General features: G+C 37.3%; 1 protein-coding gene across 1 annotated transcript in view; it reads right to left on the bottom strand.

Moving 5' to 3' along the window:
* The window catches only part of USP6NL (USP6 N-terminal like), a 62,906-nt gene that overhangs the window by 32,209 nt on the left and 16,649 nt on the right, over positions 1-14,048 (bottom strand). The window contains exons 4-5 of the mRNA XM_057373021.1: positions 5,707-5,746; positions 1,584-1,664 (exon numbers count right to left, since the gene is read on the bottom strand). Of these exons, the coding sequence (XP_057229004.1) occupies positions 1,584-1,664; positions 5,707-5,746 (121 nt within the window). The remainder of the gene's footprint in view (positions 1-1,583; positions 1,665-5,706; positions 5,747-14,048) is intronic.

Genomic DNA, 14,048 nt, shown 5'->3' with positions numbered 1-14,048 from the left:
ACACAGGAGGAGGAGACAGCTGATTCTTTATTCTGCATTTTCTGGTTCACTTACYAGGTAAGATGTGAGAAAGCATAAGGAAAACACCCTTGTTTTTCAAATCTCATGTGCTTCACTAGAGCTCAACAATGACTGAAAATTTTTCCTAGCCTCAAGCAAAGTTCATCCCTTTATGAACATATTGAATTATTCCAGCCACTATTTATAGTTCAGCCTATAATTTGTTACAYGAACTGAAACTCTTTCTGCTCAGCTGATCTGCTATACCTTCTGCATGCCTGGTGTATTTATTTAAGTCAGTGTCTTGTAGACTGATGTCACCAATGCCTGAAGAGCAGAACCACTGTTGATTAGATGACACATGGTTATTGTGTTCCCTGAAAGGTCATATTTAACATTCTCTTTGCAAACAAAGCAGCTGTTACAGTTTTTTTTTATTGTCCTTTTGACTTGGGAACATACTCGATTTAAAATCTCCTTACTGCCACATGAACAAAACAMAGCCACAAGTGTTAAGACCTCTAGTTTCTCCTACCAGAGAAAATGGCAGGACAGAAAGTAGGATTTTAAGGGGAACAACTTTGGGMACAAATAATAGTATTTCATGCGTTCACATCATATTTAAGGGAAGGGACTTTCTACATTCTGAGCTATATCCTGAAAGAGATCCACCACTGGTTTTGGTTTTTAACAAAAGCAAAGTGCAAGACACAGCCACCAGTCTCAAAAACACAGGTAGTGAGCAGGCTGGATCAGCAGGGGACATGCCAAATAAATTTCTCCCTCTGGTTTACAGGCAGCATCTCAGTTCTCTGTTCATCAGGCTAATAAATAAATATTCTGCTCTCAATCTTTCTCTTCAAAGGTTTCAACTTTGCACACACACCTTACTAAATCAAAAGGCCAGTAAAGGAGTAGGATAACATTCCAGGCCAGTCAACCGGGCAGGAACCTGGGATGTGTAACAGCCATCCTTGCTSCTCTGCCCAGTACACATGGATCAAAAGCGTCAGAAAATAACAACAGAACCCCCAAAAAAAGCAAGTCTCAAGATGTGCTGAAGAGAAGAAGGAATATGAATTTGGGATTCTGTGCATTATCCACCAAACAKCCACAAGATCAGCTATGAAATTCTCCCCACAACCCAGTGTTTGGAATACAGCCTCTCCAGAAAGTCTTTTTCCAGAAAATTTCCAAAAGAACTTTTCCACAAATTCTTCAGTAATTTAAGATGACCAAGACTACAATTCTAGCAAATAAATGGATCACATCAAAGTCCCTRCCTAGTTTTTGCAGCAAGTACTTAGCACTTAATGGCTTATCTGACAACCCACTCTCTCCACAGATTATTTTGCACACATGAACACACTGAACACAATTCCTTGCATCTGACCACCAATTTTGTTGGGTAATTACTATTGCTATTGGGTTATTAGGTATTATTGCATTTTGGAAGAATAAAAAACCTTATTCTTTCAGTGTGGGGTTTGTTTTTTTTCAGGTACCAAACACAAGCAATCTAATTTCAGGGTTTACATTTTTCCAGAAGCAACAGCCAATGACAAAAGCATGCAGAATTTTACCTTTTCACTATTCTTGTATTTTTCCCAGCTTTTCAGCATCTTAAGCCATTTTGTAGTTCTTTCAATTTCAAGGTGCTTTTGCTGAAAAGGAATTAGAAATGTTTAATATTTCCAAAAGTAATACATTTAAAATTATTTATCTTTTTCTAAAAATAATGACAAAAAGTTTAAAAGAGCATTATGAACTTTTCATTCATTCATCTGAGAACAGTACAGAATTATATCAGTTCATTTAAAACATCCAAAAAGCAGCCAACCAAAAACCAAGCAGAAAACATTAACTCCTAACTATGGAAGAACTATATTTTGTACAAGGAGATTAAGTACAAGATTTCTAGGAGTTTCTTCTCTACCTATTTGGTGAGTAAAAAAAAACAAAAAAAACCACTTCATTTTGTTTTTATGTTCTCTGATTATACTACAAAGTTACTCTGTGTTTGTCCATTTCTTAATGACACTATTTCACCTCTTCCATGAAGCTTTGGAGCAGAGTATCCAGACTGGAAATGTTAAAGCAGAAAAATGTATGTGTGTGGCTACTGCTTTCTCTTCAGAGTTGAATACGAAAAAGTATTTAGTTTTATTATAAAGGACAGTTCCTCTACCTCCAACATCCAATACAGGAATTAACAGAGACAGGAAAGATATTCATATGGTTAGGGATTCAATTTGGTGACAATGTAAAAGTTTAATTTTAAAGCTCTGCAGGATACTTTAAAGTTATTAATATTTTCATTAAGTATTTATRAAGTCAAATTGCATCCAAAATGTTGGGGGAAAATATAAAAGAAAATTATTACTTATTGTCCCAACAGAATTCTAATTTTACTTCTAGCTTTTACCCATGAGAATTTATGGATTCTTTCTTGCCTATCAATGCAATAACTTCTTGAACTTCCTTAATCCAGGAGCCCAAAGCCTTGCATTAGCAGAAGTACAACTTGATCATGTTTAGGTCCACCCCAACTATGATTCAGTCCACAAAATGTCCTGKAAATAAGCTGGTTTCTTAGTTTTTAAGTTATTTTTGTTTTAATTCAAATTATATTAAGCCTGGCACGAGTACAAAAATGTTAAGGGGGAAAGTAATGCCCCTACTCTTTCAACCTTAACTTACCTAACTACTCGTGTTGCAATCAACTGCCCACATTGCTGCTCAGGTCCTGACTGAATTGGGCAATGTCTCAAATACTTGCCTTTCAAAAATAATTTTAAAAGACATTTGTTAAGACTTAGAGGGGAATGGTAGAAAAACTACTGCTTCCCAGATATCACAAGACTGTTTCAGATTCTCCTTCACTTGCAGGAAGGACTGTTGCAGATTGTCCTTCACTCCAAACTTGCAACCCGTTTAAGGAATCAGCATTTTCAACATCTCTTAAAGCAGCTGTTCTCTASGCACAGTTTAGACTGCAGGAATAACAGGAAGTCAGGAAAGGTCTCTGCCCTCAAYAGGTTGTTCAGATAATTGGTAAGAAAAATAAAAACCTATCTGCTTCCACTAGTCTTTTTATTTGTATGTTTGATCTGCTTTCAAGATTTTTGGTCTTTTGAGCCAGTAGCTCACTTGAATTCTATGTTTGTTCAAGCTTTTATGTCTTTGTGTCAATTTATCCCCATTCTCAAGTGATGCTACTGTAGTCAAAATAACAATTATTTCTGTGTTTAGTTGGTGAAAACTTTTAGCTATTTCTCTCCCTGTCTGAATTATGTTCACTTTCATGTCTAACAGGTACAACACTGAAAACACAGACAGATCTGAGGCAGCTCATTGCAGAGCAGAGGGAACTGCTGCAGCTCTTTCACTCAAGTTTCATGTAGTTGTCACCAAAAAAAGGAGAAAAAAAGGAATCCATTTATCTGTCTTCTGAGTACATTTTACACTTTGAAATATTTTTGCCATTGGAGTAACAGAATACCTAATTGAAGCAGTGCTGTTTTCCTACTCTGGTATCAGTAAACAATGCACTAGTGGAAGAAAAAATAGCATGAAGCTGGCAAGCAYCTCTCTTGTGTGCAGCACTCCACCTTCCCAGAGAGCAGTGTGCCAGGGCTGAGGCTTAAAGCAAGCTTCAAACAAAACCAGAACTTGCTGAACTGCTCCCCAGAGAATTTATAATTAAGTAAACCAATGACAAAGCCTAACAAACTGAAATTTACTTACAAAACATTTCACAGAACTTCAAAACCAGAGTCAGACACAGACTCCACGTTTCCTAAGGTCAATTCTCTGGCTCCTTTCCTCCTCCAGAAAATCWTTCCTCCTCTAGTTTTATCTGAGATGTGCTGGATTATTCATCTCAAGGTTAAGGAGTTCATAAGATAGGACAATGATTCAATACATTTAAGGCATCAAATGTGCAACAAAGTAATAAAGCACCAAAATTAGCAATTATTACTTTGAATGCAGAGTAAAGGTATTATGAGCAAAAATACACATGCAGACATCCCAGCCTAAGGGGTTTTTCTTATATGAAGAACAGGTTCCAAATTCACAAGGATATCAACCCTTTACATAAGTTACAAATAAAATAAAAACTCAAGTCAGGAATATTTTTTAAAATTCACAAATAAGGCAAAAAAGAGTATAAATGGTTCTGCAGAGTAAGTGACTTCAAAACATGTTTAAAGAAAGCTTTTAATCTTAGTCTGCATTAATGTAACACAGTAATCCTTATGAATGGTATCTTGACAACTGCAAAGATGCAAACCTTGCTGACAAGAGCCAGATAAAGCTCAGACCAGCAGAGGTCAGGATACCATYAGGAGTGCAACCAGGAGGCTAATGCAGGAGCATCACTGGATKATTATAAAAACAACTAGACTTGCAATTCAACATTGGCTCCATAAATACAGTTTCTGTGMTGACACTTTGAGACAGCATGAATAGAATATGGGACAGAGAACTGAGACACGATTTTCTCCCCAATAATTTAAGGCTAACTACAAAGCCACAGTGAATCAGAGCTTCAGAGCTCATCTACCACAGTAACTGCAAGCTGCCTAATATTTCTGCTCAGAAACYCACCCCCCTGCTGTGTCCTTCTGATGGAAATGAAATTATACATACACTCACTGTGTTATTAAATGTAATGAAACATGGCAGGAAAATGCAACCATTTCAGGCTGTGCATGCAAAACCACGCACGAACCAAGGCAAAACAAAAGGGACTCACAAGTTCCATTCTTTTACAGCAAGCATCTCTTACTAACCTCATTATATAATTGAAGCTCAAAATAATTAATTTTCAGAAGCACTGCTGTTCTGAACACTCCAGGAGCTRAGCTGCCTTGGAATAAGACATTCCATCCTTTGTCCATGTATTCTACTGATTTGTGCAGCCAAGAGGGCTAACTTAAACTTACAGCTTTAAATATTTTACCTCGAGTTTACTGATCTGATTTGGTTTTGGAGGTAACAACAGACTCGACTGACCAAGTGGAAATAACAATAGCAATTAGGCCCAGACCAGTAGAAATTCAGTTCCCCATTATTTTTATTGCTTTCCATGTTCACAACACATCAGTTGTCACACTRCTTCTCCAGTACCCTCCAGCAGCARAAGGATTTTTGGACCAGGACCTGCATGGCTGGAACACACCCAGCTCAGCAACTCAGCATTGCAGGGCAGGTCACCACCCTGTAGTGGCAGCAGGATATTTGTCACCATTCCCCAAAACAGCAAAGCACCCCACACTGCCCAGGACAGCAGCGCTCACCTCGGTGTCAATGCCACCACCTTGTTCCTAYAATCCCTGTCCCCATGGTACAGATGGGGACAGCTCCTGGCACAGGACAACAGCTCACACTCTTTCAGGGCAGAGGTKGGTGTGAGCTCTTAAAGAGCTCCATTTCCTTCACTAGGTCAAATAATGGATGAGGAAAATACATGTTTCATCAACAGGAGCAAATGTAAGAACCAGTGGGCCCCAAGGGATCTGAGGGAGAGTTAATGTGGCCTCAAGAACAACAGTTCTTAGGAGACTTAGAATATGCTTTTTTAGAAATGCGAATCACTAAACCACTTAATCAACTCATTTCACAATGATTTATATTTTTAAAAGCTGTAAATCTGTAAATGTTTACCTCCCAGTAAAAAAACCTTTAGGACAGTGGACTTACCTTTTCTATCACTGCATCATGGACAGGAAGCTCCTCYGGACTGAAAACAAAGACAAAKTTTATATTAATCCTGGTTAATCTTGGCACAAAATCRTTTCTCCATAGGTTCTTACAAGTCATCATTTACAGCAGCAATTTGTGGTAACAAGKGAAAAAGAATTTTGAACTGTAAAGAAGAACTAATATTTTGAGTATAGAACTAGGATTTCAAATCAAAGTAGCTGCATAACTTAAAAAAAGCATTGCATATCTTAAGAAAAGTCAGTAACTTACTTTTTCTTCTGYAAAAGCACTCTATGCTGTACTAGCAAACTGAAACCCAAATGATTTTTGTTTTGTTTTATGGAACCATATTACTGTTAGCTGATTTACTAATTAAAAAAAAGGATTTCCTGTTTTACTACTGTGTGTTCAGTTTACTACTAGTGTTCAAGGAAAGGCAAAAGTTTGCTCTCATTGTCTCAGAACTATTACACTAACTCTAAGTAACAAGAAAGAAGCAGCAGAAAAAAAAATTAGTTTTGTTACTAGGTATCTAATTAATACTAAAAATTAAAGTCTTCTCACTTCTTACCCTAAGCCTAAAAAGGCATTTTAGGAATTGAAAGCTTGAAAAGCAACCTTTGACCAGATAAATCTTCAAACTTTCCATTACTATCATTTCATTGTGAGGCCTCTAACTTCTGTTTTTCTTATCAAAGCAATTTATGTTTTTCCTCTCTAAATTAACTGGATCACTTTAATGCCAAGTGAGCCTGCCTTCCCCTGCAGCTTCTGAAAACACAGCAGCTCATCTGTAAGAAGCTACTCCCTTCTGCTCTAGAGGTCAGATAAATAACACACCCACCAAAACCACGCTTAAAAGGGACTAAAACACAGGAAATATGGGAAATACTTCTAAAAATTCCTACTGAGTCTTGATATTATGGAAAAACACCTCACATCCACATCATTACAGGTTTCTACAGTGAGGCCATTAAACCCCAGTATTCCAAACCTGTATCCACTCTGTGCAAGGGTGACCTTGGGGAAGTCTACAGGAGTGAATGCCRCAGTCAATGTAAGAACATTGGTGCRAAATGCCTGAACTGTATTCAATCTCATTTCACTTATAGGATGCTGTTTCAGATTCAGAAGTTACATTTGAATCAAGAAATACATTTGAACCACTTCACCTAATGGAAAAACTTGCTCCCATCAACACCTTTACAGAGACCACACACAAGTCAAAGTTTCCAGTMCACAGCCCAGAAACTAATTTTAAAACCAGAAGACCGTTCCTTTTGAGCAGCATTGCAAAAAGCATAATTTGTACACTTAGAAGCACTTAAATATCTGAAAGTTTTCTTGGCAAAYAACATCAGAATCAAAAAACTCTTGATCAACATCTAACACACTGGAAACAAYCTACAGTCAGTGCTATTTGAGGTTGTAAATGTTACAAAATTATAGTGTTGTGCACACTCATATAACTCARACAAGTAACTGAAAGCAGGCCCTTTGTATGCCAAATACCACCTAAAAATTCAGCTTATTTGAAGTGGAAAAAAAAGAGGAAGCAAAAATTCAATCTAGACAATCTGCTWGGGGTGCTTGTTGTTCAGTTTGATATACAAAGACTGCTAGGCCTTCTTACATCACTTAGAACTTCCAATTCTTCAGWGACAATTGCAGGCCCTGCCTACCCTCCCCAAGCCTCCCACAGCAGCCTCATTCTTCACAGCCCTGCAAGGTCACACCAGCAGCTGGCTCTGCACACAACAAACTCTTTTTCCTCCAGTGCTGCCTGCAGCGTGCAAGACAAGGATCTGACAGCTCCGCATCCCCGCGGACTCACAGCGGCCACAGCAGCTCCTCYGCTGAACTGGTACCACTTGACAGCCTATCTGCACACTGGCATGGAAGCTGATCACATGAGAGAATAACCCAATCTTATTTTCACGAAGAATGAATGAATGAATTGCAGTGATTTATTAAGGAATTGTTTGCTGCTAATTTTGCAAGTTATCATCAATATACAAAGCAAAGGCATGGCTGAACCTCCTGAGCAGGAAATTCCCCTCATGGCCCAGGAAGCAGACACTAAATTCATCCAACATCAAATTTATGCCTACACTGCTCATTATTTTTTGAGCTGCACAGCTCCGCACTAATACCACAGACCTACACTGAAATTCCACAGTAGCACACTAAGGCAGCCCTGTGTTTTTATTCCCCAAGATGCTGCTGAGCACCAGGCAAACAGAACAGAAACCAAATGAATTGTCCTGGACTGCTCAGCAACCCACCGGACACGCAGAAGTACCTGGAGATCTCTCTCTCCATTAACGAGGTAGCACCAACTACACCCATATTAATCACATGTGTAAATATCCAAATCTATCCTGCACRGACTGAAGGAAAGGCAGAGTGGGCACACCAAGTCTCTCAAGCCCCTAGAGGTATTTTAAATAAATGCAGTTCCATTTAGTGTATGTGTTTTCTATGCAGAAGAACCTTGGAGGTTTTGGGTTTTTTTATGATTAGGTAGTATTAGACACAAAAGCAATTAATGTCTATSAAGTTGTTATTTTATTGCACCCTCTATTTTTTCTTTATAATGATGCATCTTCCCCTTCCTTCCCTAGGCCAGCCAATCTAACATTGTTATACCTTAATTATTTCTTTARAAATGAATCTTCTCAACTGTTCCCAGTCCATTTAAACTTGCATTTCTCCATGGTTTTTATTTGCATACTTCACTAAATAATAATRGGAAGCAGTAAACAATATTAACATAATATAGCCATATCCTGCCCTAAGATGACTGTTTTCCTTTAATAGCTCAAGTAATATTCATTTAGGGGATACAGAGAGAACAGAACTGATTAACACAATTAGCTTGGAACCATGCAATCCTGGATATCCAGAAGAGTCACAGGGATGCTTTCAAATGAACTCATGAAATTAAGCTCTCACACAGCAGAAATGAGATCTTAACACTCTGCTGTCCACACTAAAGTAAAATCTGAACTAGGTAAAGTCAGGAATCAAGAATCACTACACCTGGTCCATGCCTTGCCCTGAAGAGCTCCCAGCTGCAGCCACACAGGATCCCAACAGCAGCTCAGGGCTCTCCCTGTCACTGCCAAGCAGCTCTGGAGTTAGAGCAATAAGAGAMAGAGCTGAAGATCTTGTCTACAGGTTTGGGAGCTGCAAAACACTGCAAGATCAAATCCCAGTTACCATAAGGTGCCTGATGGTCAGCCTACTAGGAGGTTACTCAAAGACCTCTCACTGGAAGAAAGTAAATACTGGATTCCAAGGCTGACTGGAACTAAGGATCTCTACCGTTGGTTGTCACTGGTGGTGATCTGCAGCACCAGCCCAAAGCCATCTTCCCATCTTTCAGCCTGAACTAGTTTCACCTTCCTGTGAGAAGGTCTCTAAGTTCAGAGACACAAGATTCCATTTACYGGTCTTGACTAAAAGTGCCTTTTTTATTACATAAGGGATGAATGGATCTTACATCTTCAAATMCACCACACTGGCTAACACAGGTTTTCATTATTGCATCAAGAAAACTTCTAAAAAACARTGATGTCAAATGCCTAAATATCTGTCACATTAGCTATGCAGATCTAYGGTTTTGACCATAACAGTATGTGTTGTAATTAGCTACCTTGAGTAACAGTGGTAGTTGAAACAAATAGAAAAGTCTAAGAATTAACAAGGTTACAGTCCCYTACCCACTGCAGCTGTTTAAATCATCTTTAAACAGCACTTGGATGTATTTGTTCAATACAAATACAAGGAAAGACTTTCTCATAGAGGGCACTCAACAGATTTATTTTTTCCTACATTTGTATTTAAATCCCAAGTATGTTCCCTGCTGCCTCAAATCACAGCATTTTYCTGCTTCTAATTTGTCTCAAGTTTAAGAAATGTAAAGTCTCCTTTGTCCTCTGCAGCTTCAGATGAGAATGAAAGATGTTTAGGGCAATAATCAGCAGCCTTGATACACCGATCACCGCAGAACCCTAAATTCCAGAGGATCAATTAATTTCTTCACAGTTACAAGTTCAACAAGGCCTGACAATGAAATTTTCACTGGGGGGAAAATAAAGTGCCAAAAATTGACCACAACAAGACCAAAAAAATACTACAAAGCTTAATTGCCCAAAGAATTACAATGTGCAAAATCTTTTGGTACACTGTATTTTTATCTATCATMATTGCTATTTAAAACACAGCACTTGTTTAAAAACCCTTTCTACTTGCTCTAGTCTGTCTTACCCAGACAGAACTGACCAAGGCACTGTGCAGAACTTTGGGGCTCATTATCATGAAAATTTGTGGGAATAACTGTGATACATGCAAGCTATCTAATTAAAAAGTCGATTACATTCAATATTTCTATATTACTGAACTTAGTGTAATACAAACATTAAAAAAGGTTAATCCTCACAAAGTCGGCAAAGCAGTGCCTATGCAAAAAGTTTTCTCAAACTATTCCTCAATTATTTTCTCACGCTGCCCTCAAAGTACTCTAAGTGCAATAGCATCACCTTGTATCACTGCACACAGTTTCGTTTTAAATGAAAAGTATTTTGAAATCATATCTGATGTCACATTTTAAATATAATGTGGGATAAGTTTCTTGCAGCACACTGATCCTCATGGTCTCATAGATTTAATGATGAAGAAACAAATACAGTGCATTCAGCTTGTCATTTGTGATGCACTGTTGGGTGCTTAAATCCATAAGGAAAACATACTTGCTACTATACAGGAGACTTATTTTGAAGGAAATATAGAAATAAATTTAAAATAGTTATTTGCATCATTTTGAAACATTCATGATCATGAATTTTGTGAGTGAAACATGCACAAAATGATTAATAAGGTATAAAACTCAAAACCAAAAGTGACACAAAATAAATTCTTAACAGTGATYGTGCACAGGTAAGGTATAAGAAGGGAAGAATTCACTTGACAGGTATCTGAACACAAAGAACATTAGTATAAATKGAATTGTTTTGCTGTACTATATGAAACTCATATTGCTGAGTAACAAATTGCAYCATTACAGTATCCAGATGTATTAGGAAAAAGTAAATCTTCCCAAATATGTGCAGTTTTTAAGCTGCATGATTTGTCAGAAGTGAGCCATAGGAGTCAATGGCTTTATTAGACACAAAAAAGAATATATTCACCCTGGGAAACCAATTGAACAGCAATAAACACACTAACGAGATGTTCTATTAGGTCTGCCTGCCCCTCAGTGTCTGAYACATGGCACATAAAGCTGTCAGGGCAATACATGGGATTATGGATATGTACAACAGTGCTTTGCCACAACTTCAAGGTAATATTCAGAGGAATCCTGACTACAAATATTSCTTTAATTTTCCAATTTTTGAAAGGAAATTAAAGCAAAAGTGTTATTTTCAAAACCAATAATACATGGGAAAGATTTCTGAAAATATTAAGGAGAAAGTAAGAAAGCTTTTGTTTTTCACAGAATTCTATGGCCCACTTCCTTCTTTCTACTTCACRATTTACTTACAAACTCACAATTTTGATTGAGTCTGTCTCTCAAAATAATTGGAACTCTGGTACTGCAATCATCYATTTTGAACTTTCACTCAACAACCTCTGCACAGTATGGGGGGAGTGACTACAGCAGATTAAAAAACAGCCTTTAGAAGTTTTGTTAAAATTCATAAGCAAGCCAAAGCAATTAATTAACATATGGGATAAGCCAATGTGATATTCCACAACATAATTAACAGGAAACATGCTGCAAGAAAAGCATTTAATGCTGGCAAAAGATTGGACCACATGTGATTTTGTGACTAGGTTTTATTTGCAATTATTATTTGTGGATTCTAYGGATGTAGCTGCCAATTTGCATAGCAGAGTGCCATGACCATTTAGCTCCTGTCCAGAAAGTCTCAAGCAATGTGCACTGTGAGAGATGAGATAAAATCAAGTTCTATCACATTCAATTAAATCTCAAAATGGTGATGTTTTACTAAAGTACTTGGCTRCTTGGCAGAAGGTGACTTATTGCCAGTATGAAAAAATATCAAGAAATTCAAAGCAAAAAATACAGAACTGTGTTTCTACTGCCAAATGCTAAAAATTTGTACTTTCCTGTGTTTTTAATGAAAATGCCTGTTCTATATGCAAACTTGAAAGTTTTCCCAGCTTGGAATCAGAAAACCTTTCAGAAAATCTATAATCCACTTAATTGAGCACATTAGCATTTCCAGTGATTTTTGATGTCACTTTAATTGCACATAAATGAACACTGAGGTTAAAAAAGTCTTCTCAGAATCACATCTTTATAAAAAGATAAAAATTAGTCTAAGCTACCTTAAAATTCTCAAGAGTCTAAAAGGCAAATGAAAGAGAATGCCTTGCTTCTAATTTACATTTGATAAATGTCTAAAACACCTAGGATTTTTTCCTTAAACACATCTCCTKCTTTGAAGTACTGCTCAAAGGTTAGTTCTGTGCAGATCACTCACACCATAAATTAACAGCGATCCCTGGTTTGCATGTTGGCAGCTTCATCTGCATCAAAATTCATGTGCTATGAAAAGCACATTTCAACATAAATTAACTAAGATGGTATTGTTCCAGCAATATATTCTTGTTCACCGCTGAAGCTCAAAGCGTTGTGTACCTACACTTACTCCTTTGATAAAATAAACTTCAGTGGTCTCAAATCCCATTTTGGTCRTCCTTCATTGGGTTGAGAGCAGCATCTTTGCACTTCCTAAAACTGTCCCCCCTTTTGGCATCCTTAATAATCTGTGCTAGTGAAACACATTCTGGCCATTCCCTACATTCAGTTACTTCAATCTTCTATAAATGCTAAATTTAGCAGGAAATATATGAAGTAATAATGATTATGCTAAATAATTACGTTTTAGAGCTTAAGCAGTAACTCAAAACCATTGCACATTGCTTTATGAATGTTGTATAAATTAAACCATATTAACATAATCATTTTTTCAGTTTTCCTAACTAATAGCTCTTTTCATACAAGGAAGTACTTTAYGAATTCCTAGTACACAGTGGGTGATCTTTTACTCAAATCAAGTAGGTGCAGCTGTTAACAAAAACCACACTATTTGTCCTTAGTTGGCAAAATTATCCAGTAGCTTATTTTTGTGTTTGCTATCAAATCTGCAGATTGCATTCACCTCATTTCCTTCTGTATCTGCAGAAGATTTTTGAAGTGACAGTCTGGACTAACTCAGCTGAAAGAACAGACTTAAATTCAAATTTCAACTCCAGTCCTAAGAATAAGCTTAGAATAAAGCTAAGCCAAAGAAATTGGTAACATTGTGATACAGTTTTAGAAATTAAAAAAGACCCTACCAATCTGAATTATAGCAATYAACAATAGAAGGTTTCTTCCTATCACAGGAAAACCTGCATGAAAGGAAAGTAGTAGAAGAACCATACACTAGATCACCATGATAACACAAGGGGAAAAGGAAGACAAAAAATTAAAGACTAGAACATATTTCTAAGTCCAAGACACAGAAAAATTCATTGTTATCTCGTAGACATGCAACTTCTAGGCACTTCCTCTTTCTTCTGGCAAAGTCCCACCAAATACCCAYGTGTTATATACAAATATATATAAATTGTAGACAAGTGACCATCTGAGAGAGAAGGTCTGGTTCCTCTCCCTTTCCTAGGTCTGGTTTAGGCAATTTTCRTGAAACAGCTTTGAATAAACAACCACTTTTCCCCATTAGGCTGACAAAGAATACTTGTTGAAGTAGCAAGTGTGAGAAAAAGTGAACAACAAAGGCACTGAAGAGTTCCTTGTAGTAACCAAAACACCTTCTAAAGCAACACTTCTGACCACATGCTGTTGCAAAACAAGACCCCACTTTAAGGAAGCAAATACTGCAAATTGCCATGGACATCTCATGCTTTCAGACACAAGTTCAAATGCATGAATGCAAAGACAAGACTCACAACCCAACCACCACAACGAGCTCAAACAAATTCAATGTTCATTGACTATCATGGAAGCAGAGCTGTAAACTCAGACAGAATGGACAGGACTAAGCAAATTTTACAGCAGGTCCAGTGTACTCTTCCACTGTCAGGGAAATAAAATTAGCTTTGTACCCTGGTCTCTGAAACAGTCTCACCACTTCACAACTGCACAATAAACAGGGATTCAACTTATCATTAATTCCACAGCTGATAAATAGTGGGTTTGCTGGATTTTCAAAACAGGTTTAGTCATACAGAAATGCAATTAATATATTATTTTAAAAGTAGTTCCCCATGGAAGCATGCAAAGGGAAAAAAAAAAAAAAAAAAAA

This window comes from Malurus melanocephalus, unplaced genomic scaffold (assembly GCF_030028575.1).
Source record: "Malurus melanocephalus ecotype Western Australia unplaced genomic scaffold, MMel_1.1 scaffold_183, whole genome shotgun sequence".
Lineage (NCBI taxonomy): Eukaryota > Metazoa > Chordata > Aves > Passeriformes > Maluridae > Malurus > Malurus melanocephalus.
This window is presented reverse-complemented; position numbering and strand designations above follow the sequence as displayed.